The sequence below is a fragment of the Protomyctophum parallelum genome (genome assembly GCF_964188405.1).
Source record: "Protomyctophum parallelum genome assembly, chromosome: 4".
Classification (NCBI taxonomy): Eukaryota; Metazoa; Chordata; class Actinopteri; order Myctophiformes; family Myctophidae; genus Protomyctophum; species Protomyctophum parallelum.
In genome coordinates this window covers 19,459,862-19,487,114 of record NC_139700.1, presented here as the reverse complement: position 1 = coordinate 19,487,114, position 27,253 = coordinate 19,459,862, and the positions used below count along the sequence as shown (strand labels likewise).

At 40.8% G+C, this 27,253-nt stretch overlaps 1 protein-coding gene across 2 annotated transcripts; it reads left to right on the top strand.

The window, feature by feature from the left end:
- Nucleotides 1-362: 362 nt before the first annotated feature.
- On the top strand, nt 363-27,149 carry chd2 (chromodomain helicase DNA binding protein 2). 2 transcript variants are annotated; one of them, XM_083763852.1, is made up of 39 exons: nt 363-964; nt 1,321-1,439; nt 4,024-4,255; nt 5,210-5,296; nt 5,503-5,561; nt 6,159-6,272; nt 6,619-6,768; nt 7,070-7,209; nt 7,966-8,191; nt 8,286-8,386; nt 8,907-8,948; nt 9,317-9,495; nt 9,669-9,793; nt 9,920-10,136; nt 10,455-10,544; nt 10,659-10,849; nt 10,964-11,152; nt 11,288-11,447; nt 11,622-11,774; nt 12,508-12,579; nt 14,483-14,632; nt 14,793-14,950; nt 15,058-15,154; nt 15,388-15,480; nt 16,552-16,725; nt 17,581-17,750; nt 17,859-17,900; nt 18,018-18,157; nt 18,594-18,732; nt 18,819-18,969; nt 19,263-19,385; nt 20,442-20,561; nt 20,724-20,864; nt 21,130-21,243; nt 21,384-21,562; nt 21,666-21,765; nt 22,961-23,150; nt 24,080-24,326; nt 25,070-27,149. In XM_083763852.1, exons 1-39 carry the CDS (start codon nt 956-958, stop codon nt 25,359-25,361), a joined length of 5,475 nt encoding a protein of 1,824 aa, XP_083619978.1. In that variant the 5' UTR covers nt 363-955; the 3' UTR covers nt 25,362-27,149. The 2 variants fall into 2 exon arrangements, with proteins under 2 accessions (XP_083619978.1, XP_083619979.1); XM_083763853.1 differs by having other exon boundaries at nt 1,318-1,439.
- Nucleotides 27,150-27,253: the final 104 nt, after the last annotated feature.

Genomic DNA, 27,253 nt, shown 5'->3' with positions numbered 1-27,253 from the left:
TGCTTTATAATTTCTTAATGCCCATCTGGTAGAAATAGATTTTTTTCCAATGTTCTATATATATATTTTTTTACTAATACTATATAGACCAGTTGAAGGTTGCACTTTTCTGTAGGCTTATATCACAGTATTAAAACAGCTTTCAGTCTGAACTGAAATGGTTTCCAAGGGCTGTGTAAAATGGCTCCTGGTGCCCTGTTTCCTGTCTTCACAGGAAGTGATGCAAAAGATGCAGAACTAAATATTTTACTATATTTGTACAACCTCTGCAATATTCTAACTTATAGTATGGAGTAAAAGAGCTGTTTCATTCTCTGTCCTTATTATCTGGGACTGGGAAAATGTAATGTTATGTTATAATAGTTTTTAAACAAAAATAGAAGGGGTGGGACTTTGTACTATCACCTGAGTGTGGAGTAAATGGAAATAACGTCAATCAAAGGCAAAGCTTTCAGAGCTAGGAAGGAGCTCTAGATGGCGGATGAGCCTAGGGAAGGGAACTATGGGCATTCGTCTGACTGATTTCTCTTGCCTTTATTTAGTGGGAAGTAGCTCGTTGTGATCCGTAATTATAAATACGGACGAAAGAATACTATTCCGACTAGGATTTAGACGTTTTCGCCGTTTTTTGTTGCTTTTTTCGAGTCGCCAGAACCGTGTCTGTCGAGCGAATGGTCGAGTCGTTGTTTTCCATACTGTGCTCTGGCAGCCATGGCGCTCCTCCATTTTTAGTGTGCTCCGTCTGTCGCCTGCTCTGAGGAACACTCAATAGGCCTAGTCATAGTTTTCAACATGGATTGTTGTGCTTAGTTTATTTTTTATCTATGTTGTTATTTTTTTAAATTGTCGATCGCTTTTTTGTTTTTGTTTTTTTTACTGTATTATGATACATTTTTATACGCCGTTATAACTTACTCAGAAACTACTACAGCTTCATTATACCTTCATGTAGTACATGGAATTGGTATGTTTACATTTTATAATACATGTAATTATCTGCCTTTCTTCTCCTTTTGCTAATATTTGGCTTGTCATGTTATCTGATGACGCAGTTGAAATTAATGCATGCGGCTTGCTCGGTGGATAATATTGAAACAACGCCGGGTATTTAAGTCAACGTAATGGCACATGTTTTTTTGTTTTGTTTTTTTTAGATATTTAAACTAAATGTAAACATCATTCTATAGTACTTTACCATCGAGATTAACGTTATGTATGTTTCACTCCCTGTGCAACGTCAGTGTTTTAACTGCCACGAGCGAAGGCAATTTTACGGGACTTGTATGACAGTTCATGTTTCCTATAACTTTTTGACAGTAGCCTACTAAATACCAGGACAAACAATCATCTTTAATCAAAGATTGCCAGGATACAACGATGATGAAGAATAAAAATAAAAAGCAAGAGGATGAAGGTTCGACTCAAAGCAATGCATCAAGGTATGATCCTATACTTTTTTTTACCTTTTTTGACATCTCCTTCGATTGTTTACCTTGTCAAGCATGGTTGGTCACCTGTGCATATATTTTGAGCATGGTTTTTATGATGTGCTGTTGTGTCATACGAATGACCTTGCTATTGTTTAATAGCCACACCCTGATTTTCTTCTACCATTTCATATGCTCAATACTGGGGATTTGGGCCTTTGTGGGAGATTATTGCCCATAGCCTGTATGTATAAAACAAATGTAAACATGACAATTATGCTGTTAATAACCAATGGACAAAAATGTTTGTTTGTTTGTCGATCTTGCTATCATGTAATATGACCTTGTCTTACAATTTAGTACTGCATTGCACCATTTTATTAACGTTGATTCATTTTCAGAGACAATGCATTAATTTAGGCCTATTGTTGACCACTTGGACATTAGGAGGGTTTATGACAAGCATGCTTTGCATACCTTTTCGTTTGCATCAGTCATAAGCTTGTTTATATTTTGTCTGGATTTTCAGTGAAAGTTTTCACTTGTCACCTAAAGTTTCTAACCAAGTTACCCCATGGTCTGCTCATAAAAGGCCTTCAGATAATTGTTTTTAAATACCATTTTACTTGTCTTAAAAATATTGACATGTTTTCAGCTCAGCAATACCTGATATCCTATAGTACAATATCAAGAGCAATTATTTTATCCTAGCCATAATATAGAGTTTCATTGCTTTCTATCTATCAAAAGCTATATAAAATGATGATTTATCATTGTTTTCTCTTTAAAAAATTGATTGTTTTCCTTATTGCCTTGTTATTCACTGGTTATGAAATTGATAGTTATGGAAAAGTTCTTAATATTGGTCAATATGAGTGACATTTTTTAATAGTCTAGGCACAGTCTTTCAATTACCAGATGGTGAATATCCAAGTGTGTTTTCACAGGTATAGGTGTTTTATATTGTCTGTGTATACATGTTGATTAATATTTCAATAATAATAAAGGTTTTCTTTTTAAACTGAAAGTGATGTTTTTAAACGGAATGATATCAGAATCAGATCATTTGGCAACACTAAGGGCAGTAAGATAAAACTCCTGGCTTGCAATATACACAAACCATATTAACTATAATGAATTCTGTCTAAACTGCAGACTGCAGAGAGGTCTTGATTTCTAAGATTTGTACAGATCCCTCTGAAACAATTTAAGCACAACATGAACAGTCACAATATAATCATTAAGACTAGGGGAACAATGCCATGTTCAACCCATGTAATATTGTCTATGTTGCAATGCCAGTACACTACAGCCACACTAATGTAATTGCTGTCTGATGGCAGCCATTTTATTACCCTTTTTTGAGTTAAGTGTGTCATCACCCAGCAATTGAAACATTTAGTATTAAAGGTCTTTATTTGTCTCACAAAGATTAGAACAAGAAAAGAAAATATAATACATTTTGGTAATATTTCACGTTGTTACATCTCTAGGCTAACGTCTGATATTAAGTCACAAAATGGCCCTTTGTGCACAGCCTGCTGATTAGCCTGCTGACTTTCTGTATTTGAAGTGAAGGCATAGAATTACAGAGGAGGAAACAGGAAGTGTTTCAAAGTTCAATGGCTTGCATACTGAGCTGAGATAGGCTATCTTTGTACTTAGCAACACATGAGCCAATAGGAATTTGAGATGGGTTCATGTCCCGCCCAGGTTTGACCTCACTTGAAATGGAAAGAGCCATTTACTTCCGTGTCTGGTCACTAACTACACCCTCTGGCACTGTGGGGTGTCTGGCTATTTTGAAAGAGAGCAGGTGTTTAAACAAAACCCAAATCGTACATCATTTACTGTATTTAACAACACCAAAATGACGAAACGAAATTCTGAAATATTTACATCTTTACTGAAACACGTACACAAATAAAATAGACTTGTCTGTTTTTCACTAAGATACTGCATGAACAGAATGCCAGACAAAAGACTGTTCAATGCATCATTGCACAAGACAGCCCAGTAGTGTCAATTGTTGTAAGTTCTCATGTAAGAAATGTGCTTTGAATAAATATAGGCTATTGTTTTTTATTTGTTAACACCTACGTGTGCATAATGTTCCCAGAAAGCGTCAAAAGTCATACATATTTGATAAAGCTTTGATTACTATACTGGGGAGGATTCATACAACATCACTTACTTGAACTACGGTATAAAGTTTTGTGATCAGGTCTTAATATTTTGAGAGACAAAAACCCTTTTGCACAACAAGATGTAAATGGTGATTTATTTATCTACTGCAACAACCAACACTACTAGTTCAGTAGGACCCTTGGCATGGAATTTTTATGACACCATTTGGTGTCTTGTTACTGAATCTTGCTCACAGTGGGAACAGTAAAATGCTTTGTTTGTGTTTTTCCTAATCTACCACACTACAGCACAGAATGGAAATTTATTTTGAAAGTGGTTACTAGTGATTTCAGGCAAACATGCTGTGAAAAAAAAGTTTAATTTGCCCTCAATGTTTGGGGATTGAGATTATGGTTTCATATTGCATTTAAGTAGGTAAACGTAAAACTGAGTGTTTTTGCTCCTTTAGCAATTCTGCTTCAGAAGAATCCAACCACTCTGGCTCAGAATCTGGAAGCCAGTCTGAGAGTGAGCACGCCAGTGAGAGGCGTAGGTCCCACAACTCGGAGTCCAACAGCTCCTCGGAGTCAGAGAGTTCTCAGTCAGGCAGTGAATCTACCGAGTCCAAATCCCAACAGAACTCTGCAGAGGTCAAAGACAAGCCAGTCCGAAAAAAGAACAACCTGGCAGATGTAAAGAAGGTAACTTGAGCATAAAAGCCCTGGCACACCAAGCTGACTTGTCTTGACTATTACAGTCTACGTTGGTAGTGCTATTTTGTTCCTACCTGAGAGGAAACAAATCAACCAAACTGCTTACTGCTTGGGGATTCAAGATTAAAATTGGACGACCAACCCACACAGTCGACGCAGACGTCTCACTGCTGATGGCATAGTGCACAGTGCATTACTATGACCAATTTTCGCCCTCAGACGCTAGTCAATCAACATCCCCACGTCAGCTTGGGGTGTCACAGCCTCAATGCCCATCACATCTTGAAATTGGTTACCATGTTTATTTAAGATTTATTTTGGGGCTTTTATGCCTTGTTTAGATAGGACAGTAGGCTGACAGGAAATGTGGAGTGACATGCAGCAAAGGCCGTTGGGACCGGGACTCGAACCTACAATGTGCTGTCAGACTTCGTACAGACATATCAGACGAACATGCTCTGTGCTGTCCGTGTTTCATGGCCGCCTCAATGCTTTTCCAATGGAAGTCACGTGGTTTGACCAAACAAGTGTTTGGTCAAACCACGTGACTTCCATTGGAAAAGCATTGGGGCGGCCATGAAACACAGGCAGAGCACAGCACAGTTGTTCTTTATGTGTGTACGAAGCCTCAGCCTACAATGTAGCCTAGGGGCCTGAAATTGGTTACTATGTTTATACAATATACAGCAGTCAAAAATGTGTCTTTTTATAATATGGAACAAAGACAAGCATTCCCAATTTCGTGACTTTGTAAAAAGCTTTTACATCATACCTCTGAACCAAACAAATATCATTACTAAAATAGAATTTGATACATTTCTAATATAGCATTTGATTAATAATTTCACCCCATGTCATTTAAAATCTTTGTTTTAATCACTTGTTTTATGAAGGGTAGGCTTACGAAAACGCAGTGGCTGATTAACTGCATTGTGGTTACAGATGTGGGAAGAACATCCAGATGTGTATGGGGTCAGGAGGTCTAATCGCAGTAGACAAGAACCTGCTCGCTTAAACATTGGAGCTGAGGTAAGAAGATGTACATAAAAATGGAATAGCAGCATTCCAAAAGAACTAACATGACACACAACACAGCATGACTCCAAAAAGCTAAGCTTTTTTTAAATTGATTGCTTTCTTTAAAGTATTGCACCATCTAGTGGACATTCAGAAAAAGTGCTGCTATATAATTTACTGCATAGAGCCTGTTTAAGCTGTGGTGACCACATTTGCAGGGTAGCAGTGACTCTGAAAGTGAAAGTCCCAAGAGAAAAACACGTTCTAAGAAAAAAGAGTAAGTACTATTCATAATACATTCGAATTATAATTTTATGTGGTGACATTTTCCATACATTTATTGTCTGGTGCATACAATCATCCTAATAGAACACGTATACACCTTTTTGCTTGTGTCATATCCATTTTTTGCATTATTCAGTTGGCTGAATTGTTTGTGTAAGTGTGTTAGTATTGTCATGGTTTACATTCTTTTTTTACACACTTGCACACTGTCTGTGCACACTTTAGCGGACAGCCGCTGACAGAAGTAGTTGTCTTTTACGTCATGACGCGATGGACAGATTCCCGGAAACGCTCTCCTCCGCGGCAGTCAGCCGAGGGGGTGGAGCTTCTTTTCCATCCACCAGCTGTCTAAAAACTCGGAAATTACGTAAAAGACAGCTGCTTCTGTCCGCGGCTGTCTGCTAAAGTGTGCCCAGATGGACATGGGTATCTGTTTGATCCAATAGGGATACAAATGGGATGTTATAGTTAGATAGAAAGGTGACTCCCCAAATCTCCAATCAAATTTAATGATGTGATCAGTCTGACCAAATCAGGTTTTCTTGAGCACCTTCTTGAGGGTGAACTTTTGGTATTTCTGTGTTGTAAGAAATACCTGGAATGATGATGACTCAAATGATGAAGAGGATGAGGAAGATGACAGCAGTTCAGACAGTGAGCAGGAAGAGAAAAAAGTTAGATCCAGACGACTTGCTGCTAGAAGGTAAGGGTAAAGGCAAGACTAACTGACCAACCCACTGATAAACTCAGATTCATTCCACTTTGTGTGATCAGTTTCTTAATAGCTTTGCCATTGAGAATTCATCACTGTGCTCCAGTCTGTTCAAATATTGGAATTTTGACCATTTTAGTATTTCTGTCTTTATTTTCTTGTGTCAACATTTGTTTAATCGTGTAAAACTGTTAAGCATTGTGTATAGCTGAAGCTGTTTCTAGGCCATTGGCTGTGCTGTCCATTGAGCTGGAAAGCACAATGAGCCCAAGCTCTATGACAGGCCTGGTGTCTTGCGTGTTGTCTCTAAGTGGTCCGTGTGTCTGATGTTTTACAGACCTCAGACCAAATCGGCAGTAGCCAAAAAACAGCAGTCCCAAAAGGGAAGGAAATCCAGAAAACAGGAATCATCTGAGGATGATGATGACGACGACGATGATACTCCAAAGAGACAAACTCGCGGACGGGCTGCTACAAAAGTCAAAAGGTAATTACTGCTGTTTGCAGTCTATGGTAAATTAGAGGTCATGTGACTTGTAGCTTTTTGCATTTGTTTCTTTCATTGGTTTTTAAATAGAGAACGGGAAGCTCTAACATTTCCTTCAGTCTTATTTCTCTGCTCTTGTCGTACTATGATTTGGTTGCTGTTGATCGTTCATAATGCCGGCAATAGAGGAGCTTTTAAGCAAGCAAAATGTACAGTGGCTTTATTTGCAGTTAGTTCATCATCTTACTTCAGCTTTGCTGGCATAAAGCTGTTATCCTCTTCTCTTTGTCTTGCGTTGCAGTTATAAAGAGGACCAACATGACATTGAGACAGACTCCGATGACCTCATTGAAATGGCTGGCGATGTGGCGGAGGAACAGCAGGATGATGACAGTGAGAACATTGAGAAAGTTATGGACGTGAGGATAGGAAAAATTGGAGGTAATCTTTTTTAATCTATTTTACAATTGAAGTCACAGTTATAGTTTATTTTAAAGTCTAACTGGCAAAAAAACTTAAAATGTGTGTGCATGTTTAGAATTTGCATCAAAGCCCTAATGATGACAAGACATTATTTTGTAAACATGCGTTTATTAACACTGAACACTTCCGTGGGCTACAGCAGCCTATAACAAGGCATATGTTTAACAAATTAGGAGAATGAGGTCAGATTCGTCTCTCCTTCCCGATACTAAATAATAGTAACAACACAAAAAGTTCAACAATATGTATTTATATATATATATATATATATATATATATATATATATATATATATATATATATATAAATATATTTTATTTTATTTTCTTATCAACTAGTCAACTAGTACCAGCAAGGTCAACTAGTAGAATTTCTAGTCGACTAGTTGCTTAAAGCCCTAAAACACAGACACACAGACACACACACACACACACACACACACACACACACACACACACACACACACACATGGTTTCCTGTGCAAGTGCTGGAATGTTTACCATTGAGCTGGCCTGCTTGCTCGGGGGATACATTGAATCTTGACCCAGTTCAGTTCAAAATTCATGTCAGAACCTTTGTCTAGGTGAGACATGACCTTTGACACAATCTAAATGTCTCAATAGAAGAGCAGGGACTCGGGGACACAAAATACAACCACCCCAATGCAATGCATTCCGTCAAATGGCTTTGGCTAATAGAGATTTCCTCTTCTAGTCACTGGGGCTTCCACTACTCTGTATGCTGTTGAGGAAAATGGAGACCCAGCAGAAGGCTTTGATCCAGAGAAGGATGAGGGGGAGACTCAATATCTGATCAAGTGGAAAGGCTGGTCCTACATCCACAATACATGGGAGAGCATGGATACTCTGAACCAACAGAAAGTCAAGGGTCTAAAGAAACTGGAAAACTTCAAGAAGAAGCACGATGAACTCACTGCTTGGTAAAATAATTAATAGATATATATTTTATTTTATGGCATGGGCACAAATACACAAACTCTTCACAATTTACACAGCTCATGTCATGTTTTACAGGATGAATAGGGCATCCCCTGAGGATATAGAGTATCATAACTGCCAACAGGAGCTCACCACTGACCTGAACAAGCAGTTCCAAATTCTGGAGAGAGTCGTTGGTGAGAACAAGTTAACATCACTTATATATAAACTCTAATCAGAGGAAACCTTGTACAGTATGTGTAAAACGGTTACTTTTCAGGGAATTGGGAAAATACTTTTCATGGTTAAAGTATAAACCTGTCTGTGGTATAAATCCCACAGACAGACATGACCACTTTCAAACTGGCATCACTGTTTTGGCAACTTTCAAGAACTTGAAAATTATTTGTTTTTCAGAAACAGTGAGAATAGCAGACCAGTAAGCTCACAGCGTGACGAATTGTGATGCGCTGTGCGCTTGTAGATCAGCTATTTTCACTACTTCTGCGTGACACTGTCATACGATGGGTATTCATTTCAATTTGTTTTAACAGTATGGATGCATCCTTACATAAAAAAAGATGTGTGGTTTCTCGCCGATAGTGCTGATATGCTTTGACAGGTGATGTTTTAGTTGGGTACATTGCTGTTCATTTGAATGAACCCAAATGATTGCATTTTATTTTCAGTTGCTAATTCGATTTTTCTTCTTTACAGCCACAAGAACAGGAAAGACACAAGGCCCCAACGACTTTCCTTGTAAGTCCATATTCATCATCAAAGTACTTAGTTGTTCCTTTTATCAATCTGTTCTAAAGTGATTTATAAAGGCTTGCACATAAGCAGGACAATAAGGGGCACACCTTTTGCCTTCCCATAATAAAAATGATATCACAAATACATGATGAACAGGTGAATATTGTAAAATAAGACATCAGTATCACAGCGTGATCCTAGTGCTTTGTTTTTATAGTGTAGTTCACAATGGGACTCAGTCAGTCAGAATCAATCGATGGAACTATCTGTTTTATAATGGCCATTTGATGTTTTTATTATTTAACCCCTTTATTTAGCTCCTCAGCATTTGCCTGCAATTAAAAATAAACTTCTTTCTACATCCTCAAAAGCACATAGTCACAAGACATCATCGTCCAATGAGCCAGAGTACTTGTGTAAATGGATGGGCCTACCCTATGCAGAGTGCAGCTGGGAGGATGGAGCTTTGATTACGAAGAAGTTTCCGCGCTGTGTAGAGAACTTCATTACCCGAAGTATGAACAAAACAGTCCCCTCCAAAGAATGCAAAGTAAGTGCAAGTCAGAATGACTTCCAATGTCACCTCATTAATGTTTTGCACATCAGTTCACATTATTGGGGGGAATGTTTAGGAAACCAAAGCTAATGGTCACTTTAGTGTTATACTTTAGTGTTGATTGGTCACTTTAATGTTATTGCATGGTTTTCTTATCACAATTCAAGGTGCTGAAACAAAGACCAAGATTTCTTCCACTAAAGGAGCAGCCAGTTCATATTGGAGACGAGACCCATATCCTGAGAGATTATCAGCTTGATGGATTGAATTGGCTGGCTCACTCCTGGTGCAGGTAATAATAAAATAAACAACTACAAATGTACTTTCTTTATTAATATCCAACAATTGTATTGGGATGACACACAAGGGTGTAAGCAAGATCACATAATGTTCTTTTGTCTTTCTCTTGGTTCGTCAGGTGCAACAGTGTTATTCTCGCTGATGAGATGGGTTTGGGGAAAACCATCCAGACCATTTCCTTCCTGTCCTACTTGTTCCATTCGCACCAGCTCTATGGACCCTTCCTACTGGTGGTGCCCCTGTCCACTCTCACCTCCTGGCAGAGGGAGTTTGACACCTGGGCCCCTGACATGAATGTGGTGGTCTACCTCGGTGATGTCATGAGCAGGAAAACGGTGCGGTGAATTCCGTTGATGACATTTTTTGTAGATTTGTAGTGAACTCATACTAAGAAGAAAAAAGTCATATGTACATCTACGGAGGACAGGCGCGTCGGATATAGGAACTGGAGAAGTAGAAAAACATTGAATCCCGCACACTGTCTTTCACTTAAAGCGTTTTATTGAGCAACGTTTCGGTCGTTCAGACCTTCAGGCATAGATGCCTGATGACAGTGCAGGATTCCATTTTTTTCTACTTTTTTTTTTCTTTGAGTGAACTCATACTGGAAGCTAATGCCCTGCCTCCTGTGCTCTTCATTTTGTTGTTAATAGATCCGTGACCAGGAGTGGGTGAACCATCAAACAAAAAGAATTCGTTTCAATGCACTTATAACAACATATGAAATTGTACTGAAAGACAAGGTATGTGGTGCAATTGCATATATTTCCTATTTTCTATGGTGTCCTATCTGGCGATAATGGCCACTGCAACTAATCAAGTTATAATATTAATTATTAATCCAAACATTTCCCCAGGGGGTTCTGGGAAACATTAACTGGGCCTTCCTGGGTGTGGATGAAGCTCACCGGCTGAAGAATGATGACTCGCTACTGTACAAATCACTAATTGAGTTCAGGTCCAACCATAGGCTACTGATTACCGGCACCCCGCTACAGAACTCCCTCAAAGAGCTGTGGTCGCTTTTGCACTTCCTGATGCCTGAAAAGTATGGAATATGTTTTCCCTCATTAAACTTTAAGCCACAATTGTAACTGTAAAATTATTATAGAACACAACACTTATAATTTAGATATGCCAACACATCTTTTACCACCTTTAGGTTTCATTCCTGGGAAGATTTTGAGGAAGAGCATGGAAAAGGGAGAGAAAATGGATACCAGAGCCTACATAAAATCCTCGAACCTTTCCTTCTGCGTCGTGTCAAGAAAGATGTGGAGAAATCTTTGCCCGCCAAAGTGGAACAGATCCTCCGTGTAGACATGTCCGCCCAGCAGAAACAATACTACAAGTATGACCCCCTTTTTTCTTTTGTTCCGTTTCATCCTCCAGGTCCATTCTGCTAAAACCTATTCGAACAGCAGTCAGACAGTTAAGGCTGCACCTCCCTCTCAGTTAACATAAATTGTTACCTGACTTCCACCAGGTGGATTCTTACAAGGAACTTCAAAGCTCTCACCAAAGGCCCCCGAGGCAGCTCCTCTGGCTTCCTCAACATCGTTATGGAGCTGAAAAAGTGTTGTAACCATGGTTTCCTCATCAGACAGTCAGAGGAAGAAAGTGAGACCCAACAGGAGCACCTGCAGGTACACTCTCCTAATCAACTTCCCATCTTAGCTCTGAGTGTCACCTTAGGCCAGGGTATAAGTCCACAGCGCAGTGAAGTGCAGCTTTGGAGGAAATAAAACGTATGAAGCTCAGTTCCCATTCTACTCAGTATTTTCAACGTTGATGTTCTTTGTCAATGTCTGTTACCTCAGAGTCTGGTGAAGGGCAGTGGGAAGCTGGTACTGTTGGACAAGCTGCTGACAAGACTTAAAGAGAGGGGCAACAGAGTCCTCATCTTCTCCCAGATGGTCAGGATGTTAGACATTTTGGCTGAGTACCTAGCCTTGAAACGCTACACTTTCCAGGTAAGGTTTCCTGCTTTTCTTGACTGCACTTGATCTAAGGAGGTCAATGCTATGCAGGTGTAACATAAAATAACACATTTCTTAAAGGAGAATGCCGGACCAAACGTTTTCTTACCTAATCTGATGTTATTCCAGTCAAGAAGTGGTAGAGGTGAAAAATCACATACCTCCATCCCTAGCCCATGTGCGTGGTGGGTCTTACACTAAATCGCTTATTTTGATGGCTCGAAATAACGCTCCATGGTGTTTTGTCAAAAATGGGCTGCCGTAAAAAGGTGAACTGCGGTGCACTCAGTTATGTAATTATTTACCTATACCACTCGTGCTTGGATAATATAATAACATTAGATTAAGGTAAGAACTTGGTTACTTGGTTAGTCTGGAATTACAATGAAGGATCTGTCGGGATGGTGGGGTATTTAGGGTTTGATTCAGGTGCTGGTAGGATCAGATGTCAGTGTTGCAGGACACCTAGTTTGCCAGACTGATAGTAGTTTATTTATATCTACAAGTTATTGTTTGACTAGAACTGGCCAGTTCCCAGCAAGCCAGCACACCCAGAGTGTGATTACAGAGTTGGTCAGTCTGTGTGGGTCAATCGCTATAGACTGTAATGCTCTAGGAGAATATATAAATTCATAGATGCTGTGATTGCATGGATAGCAGGTTGATGACAAAGGCTCTGTAAATGTTATGCAAATGATTTACTTCTCTTTATTTTTCTCTTCTTCAGCGGTTGGACGGGGGTATAAAGGGAGAAATCCGAAAACAAGCATTGGACCACTTTAATGCAGAAGGATCAGAGGTATGTATACAGTATACAGTAGGTTTGAGATATTGAAGAAGGTTCTTGTTCCCAACCTTGCATTTATGTTTACAGAACGGCGCCAGCCTACTTGGGCCATGCATGTTTGAGAGTTTGAGACACATGCCAGTCCCTTCATATTGCTTTACGGCAGAAATGTTATGCAAAGTTCGGCCAATTAGTGTAATAGACGGACAGACACGCACACACAGATTCCATAAATTATAGTATATACTAGTCCATATACCCGTTTGGGGATATGATATGAGTGCATTGTGAGTACATTTCACCCAGGTGAAGGAGGGTCCGTTATCTGTCCTCGTCTTTCCTCTGTCAGTAACACGTAGGTACTTGAATAGGTTAAAGGGACACTTCACCCCTTTTGCAACCAGATCTTATTTTAATGATGTTTGGGAGACAAGAGACACTTTCCTGGGGGGGGGGGGGGGGTTATGTGGGTAATATGTGTTTTAGATACACTTTGAAATACTGAAATATCTAAAAACACATATTACCCACATAAAAACCCCAGGAAAGTGTTTCTTGTCTCCCAAACAACATTTAAATAAGATCTGGTTGCAAAAGGGGTCACATTAACAGTTTGACTGTTTTTTACGATTAACCCGCATTTTAATCAACCCCCCTTCACTGCCGAGATTGTTGTATTACCTTTAGAGCATACGCTGAATTATTTGGGCTTTTAATCCGCGAAAATCCATCAAAAAAAGCTCCCGTGGTTTGTTATGATCTGTGTGTAGCATCCACCATCTTGGTGCACGCGGAAGACGCACACAAGATTGGTTTCAATGAGGCGTTGCACCCAATGCATTTCCATTGGCCTCAATTTCCCAGAAGCCCTAGCAGCCCACAGCATGTGACGATTTCCGGTTTTGTCATCTCAGCGAAGGCATCCAGTCTCATACTCCGCTACGAAGACGGATTTTCTTTTGATTCATTACATTACGGCGGATTAAACACATAAAACAAAAGGCGGGTATGTCCGATACGGCAGCGACATTAACCTGGAGTAATCCATTCAAGGCACGGAAACTGTTAACCTACTTACCGGTACACATTTCGGCACCAATTCCGTCTGATGAAGTTTGTCAGTGTGACTACGTTATTTGTATATGTTTTAAACGGGTAGCGCACCTACAGTCAGAGCGTGGTGGTCACGTGAAGAGCACAGAATATCTGCATCTTATATATATACCAGGTGTCCCCTTGGCACACCCCTTATGCAACGCTCAGCCAATCACCACGCAGAATGGCACACTTTCCAGCCAATCACGGTGCCAAACATGGTAATTTTTCCTTCCTCAAATTTTGCCGCCATACTTGGTCATTTTTCCGTCCTCATTACTATAATTATTATGGTAGTTATTAGTTAAGATAGTCCATACTTGTGTGGGCTTAAGAACAGCCAAACTAACACTGTGAGGCTGTATGCCTCACAGTACTACTCCGTACTGTACTGTACTCTCTATCCCCTATCTCTACCGTCTGAGGACGCATTCTATCCATGCTTTCTGAGGACGCAATCTCTAGAATTAGTAGTTAGATGGATATAGATTAATGTAAAGAGCCAACATGAGAGGCTTTTTCTAACGTTTTTCCTGCTGTATAAATCCCTATGATTTTGTTTGGGCAACTTCACTTTGGGCATCCGCATAGGATAAAGTATTTATCAGAGGGGTTAATGTTGTCAAAAGGGGACGTTAAATATAGATGGGTCTATACAAAGGGATTTCACATAGATATCTTATCGGTCATGCTATTATCATGATGATAATCTCATCCTTTGTCTTATTTTACATGACAAGACCTTTACTGCTGTATATATTTTGGTGAGTTGCTGTGTTTGATTTGCTCATATGTGCTTACAATTTCCATTGGTTTCTAGGACTTCTGCTTCTTATTGTCTACCAGAGCTGGAGGGCTGGGGATAAACCTGGCCTCAGCAGACACCGTGGTCATCTTTGACTCTGACTGGAACCCTCAGAACGACCTACAGGCACAAGCCAGGGCTCACAGGATTGGTCAAAAGAAACAGGTAAACCTTGTGTCCCATGTCTAATATGACCTTCACAATACAGTACATAGGACATAGGTACATGTATCACTACAAAATAAACGTCTACTTTGCTTATTACAGCAGGCTTAATTAATCAACATGAATAAATATTAAACATTTGGACGCTTTCATTTTACAGGTGAATATTTATCGACTAGTTACCAAGGGATCAGTAGAGGAAGAAATCATCGAGAGGGCAAAGAAGAAGATGGTTTTGGACCATTTGGTTATTCAGAGAATGGACACCACTGGTCGGACTGTACTGGACAACAACTCTGGACAACTCAACAACTCAAAGTGAGAACTTGAACATTGTTCTACCATAATTACCGGTATGTAAGAACAGTTGGATTATGAATCAATCCCCACCACACATCGTAACATTGACTGCCTTCTGCTTACAGTTCAAATCCTTTCAATAAAGATGAACTGACTGCCATCCTCAAGTTTGGTGCAGAGGAACTGTTCAAGGAGCCAGAAGGAGAGGAGTCTGAACCACAGGTACTATTAAGCAAAAACGTCAACTTGAAAATAAATTAAGCTTTATATATATATATATATATATATATATATATATATACAAAATGAGGTGGCATAACACTTAAATAAAGTAATTAATTAATTTATATATATTATTTATTTATTTTTTATATGTAAGCCTAAGGATAAATGGGTTCAAAATGATTAAAATCAAGATTTATTTATTTATTACACCCAAATCTGTTTGCCTGCAGGAGATGGACATCGATGAGATCCTGAGGTTGGCGGAAACCAGAGAAAGTGACCAAGGCTCGAATGCTACTGATGAGCTTCTCTCGCAGTTCAAGGTACCAGTTTCAGATTAAATGGTATTTGTAGTAGGGGGGATAAGATGAATGGATTGTCTGAATAATGTATTGAATAACATTTTAGTAATTGAATCATGAATTTCAAGCTTTGCCAAAATGTGAAACTGGTGATGACCATGATGTACTTTATTTCCTTATTTTACCATATTATGTTTATCGTCTAAAGCAGTGATTCCCAAATGGTGTGCAATTCATCATAGCCTGATCCCAAGTTTGCTGTCGGATAGCAACATGTTTCTTTGACTCTTCTCACTGTTACCCTATTCTCACTCTGTTACTCTCACTATTCTCACTCTGTTACTCTCACTCTATTCTCACTCTGTTACTCTCACTATTTTCACTCTGTTACTCTCACTCTATTCTCACTCTGTTACTCTATCACTCTATTCTCACTCTGTTACTCTCACTCTATTCTCACTCTGTTACTCTATTCTCACTCGGTTACTCTATCACTCTATTCTCACTCGGTTACTCTATCACTCTATTCTCACTCGGTTACTCTCACTCTATTCTCATTCTGTTACTCTATCACTCTATTCTCACTCTGTTACTCTATCACTCTATTCTCACTCTGTTACTCTCACTCTATTCTCACTCTGTTACTCTATTCTCACTCTGTTACTCTATCACTCTATTCTCACTCTGTTACTCTCACTCTATTCTCATTCTGTTACTCTATCACTCTATTCTCACTCTGTTACTCTATCACTCTATTCTCACTCTGTTACCCTATCACTCTATTCTCACTATGTTACTCTATCACTCTATTCTCACTCTGTTACTCTCACTATATTCTCACTCTGTTACCCTATCACTCTATTCTCACTTTGTTACTCTATCACTCTATTCTCACTCTGTTACTCTCACTATATTCTCACTCTGTTACCCTATCACTCTATTCTCACTCTGTTACTCTATCACTCTATTCTCACTCTATTCTCACTCTATTCTCACTCTGTTACTCTATCACTCTATTCTCACTCTGTTTCCCTGTCATGCTATCACTACTCTCATTCTGTCTTCTCTCTGTCTTTCTCTTTATCGTTGCAGGTGGCCAACTTCTCCACCATGGAAGAGAGCACTCCAGAGTTGGAGGAGATGACTGTGCGAGACTGGGATGACATCATCCCTCAGGACCAGCGACGCAAGCTGGAGGAGGAGGTGAAGCAGAAGGAGATGGAGGACATCTTCATGCTGCCCAGAAGCAGGAGCTCCACCAAGAGGGTGAGGAGTAGAGCCCAATTGATATATGGCTCTGGCCCATATATCATTCATTATACTATAGCATACATATAGCAAACATTCAAAGTAATAGCAGGTCTACAAGCTCACAACATGTCGCAATGTGAGCTCGTAGATCAGCTATTTTTAATGCAGCTTAAGTGGTTCTTTGTGTTTGTTTGCTTATACATTAATTATTCTCAAAGAGAAACTTCAAAGTTAAATCCAAGTTTTTGTTTCAAAATTCGGATTGGCATTGGACCCAAAAGTCTGGCATTGGCTGGGCTCTAGTGAGGAGACACTTGGTTCATTCTTTGGGAGCTGGGAAAAGAACACTATGTGCTTGTGCCTGCACGCACATAATACAAATGAGTTTGAATGGATCGCTAGCTTTGTTATTGTTAAATCCCCCTGTGGTGCATTAGGTATTACTGATGTGGCATGCTAATTATTTATTTGGCTCATCTAGATTCATGGAACATAAAAAGAGGGCTGCAGTGAAATGGAGCATCTCTGTATAAAAACATATTTTACTGTGTTTTGGGGAAAATTCACCAAAGCATTCACAGTATATCCATTTGACTATATTCACCATTTCATATAGCGGTCATTTTGATCTTACGTCATAGGTAACATAAGAGCAGGATGTGTAAATATAAACAGTTGGATGATTGATTGATTTGATTTGGTGATAATGCATAAAAAATAGCACAATAGCACTTTCCCAACACATACAGGCATATCATCAGCGAGGATAAAAACACAATAAAGCCCAAGGGCCTATTTCCATTGTGGTCCTCTCTAGATTGTGAGCTCTCTTGTACGTGTGGAGTCTGAAGGTTGTTTTGTGTCCATCAGGCTCGGGCCAACGACAGCGACAGCGATGTGGGCGATAAGCTGAAGAACCGAACCTCTGGCTCTGAGAGTGAGACCGACGACAGTGATGACGACAAGAAGCCCAAGAGGAGGGGCCGACCCCGAGCCCGGAAGAACAATGTGGAAGGCTTCAACGATCCAGAGATTCGCCGGCAAGTCTTCGATTTGATTAATTAAAATTATTATTTCATAGTATTATTTCATTTTTTGTGTGTTTGCAAGTCAACTTAATCATACGTTTTTATTTCTACCTTTAACAGCTTCATTAAGGCCTATAAGAAATTTGGATCTCCGCTTGACAGGTATGCGTATGTCTGTCTGCACCATAAATGTATGAATTAACCTTTGAGCAGCTTTAACATGCCTTCTGTTCCTCCAATAGTTTAATGGTAACACCGTTGCCTTTTGCTGTTTTGCAGGCTAGAAGCCATCGCCAGAGACTCTGAGCTGGTGGACAAATCTGTCGCAGACTTAAAGAGGCTCGGAGAGCTGATCCACACCAGCTGTGTGACTGCAGTCCAGGAGCACGAAGAGCACCTCAAAGAGAACCCCTCTGAAGGTAGTACTGTAGATGCTGTAATAGTGGTATGGCCTGATTTCAATGTTTTGAACCACTTTATCACTTATTTCACCATTTGTCAGCCTTCTGATTGGTCCCCGACTGACTAACCAGCAGGCTCTTTCTGCCTTGTCCCGCCCTGGTTCCGCCTTCTTTATGTTGAATTTGCTAAAACATCATTACATGATATGATATGCCCAGTCACTATGCTTTTTACTTTTCACTTTTTACTGACACCAAGTTTAATAAACAGAATATCAATATGAAGCAACTGAAAAACATCTTATTTCAATGGTAGTGGATGGAGAGAAAGGATTTTTGTCCAACCACGAAGCCAATTAACCAATAAAACAACAAATTTCATCTACCTTGGATGAAAAATCAGATATTTTAAATTATTATTTAATTTAAATGTCTTAATTCTAATTTGCTTTAGCTAAAGGTCCTGGAAAACGCAGAGGTATCAACATCAAGATTTCTGGAGTGCAGGTCAACGCTAAATCCATCATTCAGCATGAGGAAGAGTTTGAACCACTGCACAAAGTTGTACCGTCCAACCCAGCAGAGAGAAACAAGTACGCTGTCATTGTCATTTGGTGCACAGAATGTTCTCTTCTCAAAGTAAAAGCGCTTAAATGACAGCATGCATGGTTCTACACAGGTTCCAGCTGACATGCCGGGTCAAGGTAGCACACTTTGACACTGACTGGGAAGTGCAGGACGACATTCAGCTCTTGCTCGGCGTCTATGAGCACGGCTACGGCAACTGGGATCTGATCAAGACCGATCCTGACCTTAAGCTGGCCGAAAAGGTAAATACCAGATGGCCGCTGAGAAGCGAGCAGGTTATTAGTCTTCTTAATGATAACCACAGTAACAACAACAATACATCAAAGTTATAGAGTGATGTGATACACTATACAAAACAAAATAACTTTATTTAAGCCAAATGTTTATTATTGTTATTTTTTTTTTACAAATAAATTATATTTACAGTGTATTTTGCTTCCGTGTATGAAGTTGGTGCAAATTGGTGTCATTATTTTCAAAGAACAGTCCCAGGGCAAAACAGGCTCACATTTGCTGTGTTTGTGTGCGTGCGCAGATCCTTCCTGACGACACGAGTAAGAAACCCCAGGGCAAACAGCTGCAGTCCAGAACAGACTACCTTCTCAAACTGCTGAAGAAGGAGCAGGACTCTAAAGACCCGTCTACACCAGGGGATGAGGTACGTTAGCGGGGTTCTCAACGATTTTGGTCGGGGACCCCCAGAAATACATTTGCAATGTCTCGGGACCCCCGCCCCGTCCCCTCCCGACCCCCAATATAAATTGACTGCTACAAAAACCTTAATAATAGAGACAAAAGGGTTCCCCAATGAATTTTCCTCAAGGGCCATATTTTGACTAGGGTACCAGGCTGGGGGCCGAGTCGTCACGCGCGAGGTCGAGGTCTTGCCCTGAAAATAAATTTTCAGGCAAGACCCCATTTGAAAAGGACCCCCAGTTTGACATGCAGAGGCTACTGACCCCCATTTAATGCCATTTATATTATATATATATATATATTTTTTAATTCTTCCGCAGGCCACAAACGGGCGCTCCGCGGGCCGCAGATGGCCCGCGGGCCGCTAATTGGGGAACCCTAAATAAATACTGAAACCAGATATAATCATTAGGGAAGGTGTATGCATGTACTATGTGTACTATATTCAGTTGCAAAAAAGAATTTGGGGACCCCCCCCAAATAATTTGGGGTCGGGTTGCGACCCCTTGGGTCACGACCCATGTTTGCTGATCCGGACCGGATCGGATCATTCGGTTGCTGTCAACAATATACAGTACACAGAACGCTTCTCTTACGTATCAAGTGTGACCTATAATGAGCAAAATGGCAGCCATGTGACTATGGTCAGTAGCTCAAACTGTCCCACCCTTAGAGTATACGTATATGAATAGAGAGTTGAGACGGCACCGGATTTCTCCTCTCATCCACTTGCATTAAGTTGCTCAAAAGCGCATTAGGCGATTTCACTCCTCCTTACGGTTAGGAACAGAGTGCATTCTGGGAAGAATTGGGCCAAATTGAGAACACGCTGTGCCGTTGACTATCATTGCATGCATTCACATATGAAACAGCGTTCATGTGTCATCATGAACGTGCGCAATGATAGTCAACGGACCAGAATTGGCCCAGCGCTGCAAAACCAAATTCGGCCACTATGTCCATTTCGCCTAAGGGTCTCTATTCATATATACTCTAATGTCCCACCCCTCCCCCACAGGTCAAAGTGAGAAAGAGGAAGCCTCGGGTGAAAAAGGACAAGGTCCTCAAGGATGACCAGGGGAATGACATCCCCTCTCCTCGTCTGTCGGACAACCCCTCTGAGGAGGGAGAAGTGAAGGTCAGCCAGAAGCTTCATCCCCTTTTTATTATTATTATTATTATTACAGTGAAGCCCCAGTGTTAATTACATCAACACAATGTGTAATGTGTTTTTGTTATTGGTGTTTTGTTTCTTTGAAATGGGCCATTTCACACTGCTCTTCTCTCTCTGTCGGACCAGGACGACGGAACAGACAAGTCACCCGCCAAGAAGAGGCAGAAGAAAAAGGACAACAAGGAGAACAAAGAAAAACAGGGAACGCCTAAAAAAGAGAAAGAGGGCGACAAAGAGAAAAAGGCCTCCAAACCCAAGAAAGAAAAGGTACTTGTGTGTGTGCGTGCTACGTGCGTACGTGGGGACAGGAAGTGGAGGGTACATTAGGGAAATGCTTTCCCTGGGGGGGTTCATATAGCCTGTTCTGGTGTTGTGTGTGCTGGAGTGCAAAATATGTATTGTTTTCTACCTGTTTCTTTGTAGAAGCACATGGGGAAATGTGCATAAAAACATCTTATCATGTGAGTGTAACATTGATCACTCAGAGCTGTAAGGTGATCTGTGTTTGTTTGGCACTTTGACACTTTCCCAGGCTAAAGGAGGCAAAGGGAAGAAGACCCAGGGCCCGGTCCACATCACAGCTGGCGCTGATCCGGTTCCTATCGGAGACGAAGATGATGAACTAGACCAGGAGACATTTAGCATTGTGAGTTGACGCCCTGTCTGTTGTGACACTCTCAAAGCACGACTGAATTCAAACAACATGCATACCACCATGACCAATAACTCCCCTGGGATGAATATTTGTTAATGCTTTGTGGTGTGTGTGTGTGTGTGTGTTTCCAGTGTAAGGAGCGCATGAGGCCAGTAAAGAAGGCCCTGAAGCAGTTGGATAAGCCTGACGAGGGTCTGTCTGTCCAGGAGCAGCTTCAGCACACACGTACCTGCCTGCTAAAGATAGGAGACCGAATCACAGAGTGCCTTAAAGCCTACAACGACCCAGAACATGTGAAAACATGGCGCCTGTAAGATGACGATTAGAAGCTGTGTTGCATAAAACCATTGTGACAATGCTGCCATTCACTTTGAGTTTAGTAAGTAATCATTATCCTCTTGTCATATTGGCAGGAACCTCTGGATTTTTGTTTCCAAGTTTACAGAGTTTGGTGCAAGGAAGCTTCACAAGCTTTACAAGATGGCACAGAAGAAGCGCTCACACGAGGAAGAGGTTAGTCGCATTTGTTCCCTTCGTAGAGATAGAACTGTGAGTTAAAGGAGAATTCCATGCTATAAGGATTTCTTACCTTTATTTGTAGTTGTTACGTCTCCACCAAAGAGGTCCAGGTGTTATTATTGGCTATTTCCCCTAATATAAGCCCTCAATGGGGGTTGGGTTTTTGTGCTAATTTTCTTATTTCCATCCAAATAAGTAGTACACAAGTAGTGTACAAGTGTACACCCCAATGCCCCATTCAATTCAATGCAATTTAATTCATTGAGGGCTTATCGTAGGGGAAATAGCCAATAATGCACTAAATAACACCTGGACCTCTTTGGTGGGGACGTAACAACTACAAAGAAAGGTAAGAAAGCCTTCTACCATGGAATTCTCCTTTAAGTGAGGGATAATTCACAACCAAAAAATTGTCGCATGGCTCTGATTGGATTATCCCACTTATGCATTTGTTGAGTTCGGCTGGCTGCAGACTACAATATTCAGAGGTTCGGGTGGGCGGGACAGCTACTGTGATTGGTCAGACGTTGGTCACATTGGTTCTGCATTGTTTCCGCATTCAGTGCAGCTTTATTCTGTCAGCATTGAAACGAGTGAATGGCAGCGACTGTTTGGAAGAGACATGAGTCAACTTCCAGGAAGTACAAACACCTCTTTCTCTAGTGACAATTAATAAACACAACCTATCATTGGAAAGGGCAAAAGCCATGTACCACTGCATGTCGCAATTAATTTAACCATAATTTAAGATGAGCCTCGGCCATGGCTATCGGATAGCTGGCAATCCTGTCCTCAGCTGGATAAGAAGGGAAACTTCAAATTGCATTTGATCAATGCATTTGGTCCTTTAGATTTTTTATGTTTACTATCTTTATCGACCTTGGAGTACATTTTAACTTGCTAATGCAGCAAGTGGGAGAATCTGCAGTAACAACCTAGAAATGAGTACCAGCTGAGTCAGTCAGCTTACTATGTGTGCCTTTTACTACAATATCAACACATGTACATTTTGTTCGCCAAAAAAGGGCTGAAAATTATATTTATTATATTATTACATACAATTTAGAACAATGACGAGACAGGAGCCGTCCCATTGTCTGAAAAGAACGCACACCCTTACCCTATAACCAATCAGAATCGGGTATTCTCTGATCTAAATGTTGATTGCACTGTTTAACACATTTTTCAGAAGGAGCATAAGAAGAAGGATGACCCTGGGAGGGCAAAGCCTTTCAGACCAGAACCTTCTGGTTCCAGTCGGGACTCCACAGGCGCTCAGCTGTCCTCCAAGTCCATGGGTCACCCCTCTCAGCCTGGCCCCCATGGTCACCACAGAGAACCATACAACCCCGCCAACAAGCGGAATTTCGGGAATGATGGTAAGCCCACATCATTTTTTATTGCATTATGTTAAGAAGTTGTTCATAGTTCAGACATTGGCACTTAGGGCAGTGTTTAATGTGATCTAGTACTTATATTAGAGACCAGCGGATGGCGGATTTAGCCGCGGATGCCACGGTTAACTGCAGTTTAGGGTCAATGGAATATATTATTAATTAATATCGGATAAACCGCGGGTGAAATAATGCTGGAAATAAATTAATGGCATCCATCTATAGGTTTTATAACTTTTAAAACGGAAATAGATTAATGACATCTATCTATATTCTATAGGCTTATAATATAGTTTTTAAAAGCCACAAAAAGTTAGTAGTATTTTAATATTTTCCATCAGGCACAAATTAGACGCCTATATTGGCTAAGGAAGGACCACAACAATGAGTGGTCTGCTAGCTGCTAGGCTAACAGGCAGCTGAGAGTATGAAAGAAACTTACAACTAACTGAAACAGAAGGGAAGAATAGTTTGGCGTGGGACTCGGTGCCATGGGACTGCATGGGAGCAAGGGCTGGATATATGCCACATGAAAAGACGTTCGTTACGATGTGCGAACGTGAATGACTGAACGGACGGCAGCCTTGTTGCCATGGAAATAAGAATATACAACCGTAACTTTGGTGAACTGTCGGCAGTGGTGAGTGACACAACTTATAAATAGCCGATCTACAAGCTCACAACGCGTCGCAGCGAGCCAGCGACGCATTGTGAGCTTGTCGATTGGCTATACTACTGTATACAGTATACACGTTTGCTTCCCTGCAGCGGATTTTGGGTGGTTGCGGATATAAACATTGGATTAATGAATTAATGCGGTCGGATAACGGGCGGATTATAAATATGCACACTCAGATTTGGGTGACGATAAAGCTCATCCGCTGATCTCTAACGTACATCATGGTTCATCGCAGATCGGGGGGACTGGCAGAGGGACCGCAAGTACAACTACCCAAGTAACAGCAACCAGCCGTGGCAAGGAGATCGCCATCACCCGTACGACTCACATCGTTATAAGGATCACTACGGGGATCATCGTTCCCATGGAGACTCGTACCGCAGCTCAGGCGGTTACCGCAACGATAGTTCCCCTCGAAAGAGGCCATATGAGCACTATGGCAACGATCGGGACCACAGGGGCCAGCGACCTTATTATGACAGGTGAGAGTCTGCTGTCTTTTGGCATTTACGTTTTTAAGTAAGAATGGTTCAAATGCATTGCGACATCACAATGATGGCTTGGTTGTAGTATGCAAATATGGGGCGGCTTTACCACCAGAGGTATTTATTTTAATTCACCCCTTCGAAATGCAGGTTCCACACAGAGATTCCAGACTAATATCTACGCAGTAGAGCCATGACATTGTAATCTACGTAGTCTGGCCATACCGAATTGCACTCAACTTCAAGGGTTGAATCATGTCCAGGGAGTGTACTTAGTTTGTACATGACTAGAAGCTCAAACGGCTGGGGGTGTACTTGTACATCAAACTGCCTCATGTTAAAGAAATGGGAGATGGGGTCCTGACCTAAGGTCCAAGTGGCTCTGCAAGGCTTGCTTACTTAGTTACTTTAATTTATGAGATAAAGGGCTGTATTTTGCGTGTCTTAAGTACCAGGTCTTATTCCCTAACTTGAGTAAACTAAAGACCTGGAGGCGTGATCAATGCCATTTGGCTATTCTGAGTGGCCAAAGAGCATTGATCACGCCTCCAGGTCTTTAGTTTACTCAAGTTAGGGAATAAGACCTGGTACTTAAGACACGCAAAATACAGCCCAAAGCATTTTAGGGTGCAGTAGATTTGCAGTAGATTTTTTGTATGCAACCAACAAATCAAAGTCAAAGCAAACAACTTTATACAGTATTTGGTTACAAAGTGTTTCTGATTCTGACTAATTTACAGACATCCAGATGCAAAGAGAAGACGCTCTGATGAGTTTCGTCCTCCAAACTACCATCAGGGCAGAGATGGTCCTCCCTCTCAGGACTTCAGGAGGATGCCCGAGCACAGGCCGCCAGGCCCAGCCGCACCAGAGCACTACCGGCCCTTCCACCCAGACAATCCGCCTCCTCAGTCGGATCCGCGCTCTCCGCAGGCCCAGAAGTCTCCCCAGGACTCCCGCTCACCACCTGAGCGACCCGTAGTAGAGCTGAAAACCGGGGCAGACCCCAGCTGGAACAACAGGAAGACGTAAAGGTCAGCTGAGTGACTCGACGAGGCTTGGCATCCAAAGCCACATGCTGCTGTTGTTGGACACGTCTGGACTAGCCAATCATAAGCTCACAGCTGAAAAGGGAATCAACACAATGCCCCTCTTTACCAGCAAAACCATACTATTACGGCCGGGGCTCCACCGGGCGCGTTGCGTCTCCGTGTGTCAAAAAACGAACCAGGGCAATTTTAATGCAGTCACGCAACGCGGGCAGTGGAGCCACCCTTCATTGATTAAAAAGGGAACATTCCCTGACGATGACGGAGACGCGACGCTGACGCGCCCGGTGGAGCCCCGGTGTTATACTCCAGCCTCCTTCCCTCAATTAACTGGCTGTGAAATAACGTGTGCCCTAAAATAATAATAGTGGTTCCTCCAAATCATCTTGCTGATGATGAAAAGAAGAGGGATAATGAACTGCATCTTTATTTAGTTGAAATGAATGACTTGTGGCAGTTTGATGTGTGTAGACTGTGGAACGCATAAGGACGTTAAGTCCCATGGACTATTATGTAAGAAACATGTAGGAAACATGTCTGAACTGATCATTGTGACTGATCATGAATCCTAAAAGTGCCTGAAGTGTTTGGCCTCTTTGAATGGTACATGTATGTTGAGTTATTCCCAATGGACCCATGACATGGACATTTTCCTTTTTGTTTGTTTGTTTTGAGCTTTAAGTCTTGAAGACATTGTCATTGAAAGAGTTTTGATGCAAAAGAGCGCGTTGCACGATTTCATTTCACAAAAGAAAACTTGAAGCAAATGGGACAGAATAGTTTTGTTTTTTAATTATTATTAATTTGTGAGTAATGATGGCATGATCAAGCCAGTAGCTCATTGTCGAAATGCTAATTAACAGGTTGACAATGTTTTTAGCAAATTAATGTGTATTGATAATCATGACTTCAACATTGTATAGCTATATAAATCATTGAAATCCTATACATTTTCCACTGTAACCACTTTCCTGTTAGGCATCATGCTCTCTGAACAGTATTTATGACAACTCAAAACACTAATTTTGTCACTTCAGTATGTTTGATGGTATGGCCTGTACCTGATGGTATATTTTCATTACTTGACTCTTGCTAATTTCTTTCTCCCACCCACCCATGCTCAGATATATTTGAGATTAAGTATTTAAAAAACACACTTTTATTTCCTAAATTATGATTGGCTATTTTTGATTCACAGTTGTGCTAATGCTGGCATATTCTTAAGGGAGTTATTCCGGAGCTGCTGATGGCCTTTGGTATTACTTTTGGTCATTCTGTTTTAAGTGCCAAATTTGAGACTGGTTCCACTCCGGCCCTCATTGTTATCTCTTTTTTTGGGGGGTGTTGATTGTTAACGCTTCTCCATTTGTGCCTTATTTCCATGTGTATTCTCATATACTGTGTGTGTGTTTGGGTTGGTGACAGGGTGCAGTATTAAAACCGTCCCATTTTAAGTCCGTAGCTATTGTATAATGGTGTTCAGTGAAATCTGGTGGAGGGACCACTTGTTCTGTTATGTCATGTGGTTCTGCAATTCACTGTAGGTTTTAGGGAAACAAATAATTGTCTGCTATTTTCTGTCTGGAGCAGTTAGCCAACTTATTACAATGAATAGCCAACACAACTTTCTTCCACATTGAACAAGCTACAGTTCTTGTGTTCTTTCAACAAGCCTAAATAATTTATATTTGTGACGAAACCACTCTTCATGGGAAATGTGCTGTATATATGTTTATAGACATATGTAATAAACTTTGTTACATAATGAAAATCTGTGCAGGGATTATTCTCACTTCATAATGGACTTGATTAAAAGCTTCTCAACCTGTAGTTTCCCTGCAATAACACATTGCAATAGACTTTACTGAAAAACAT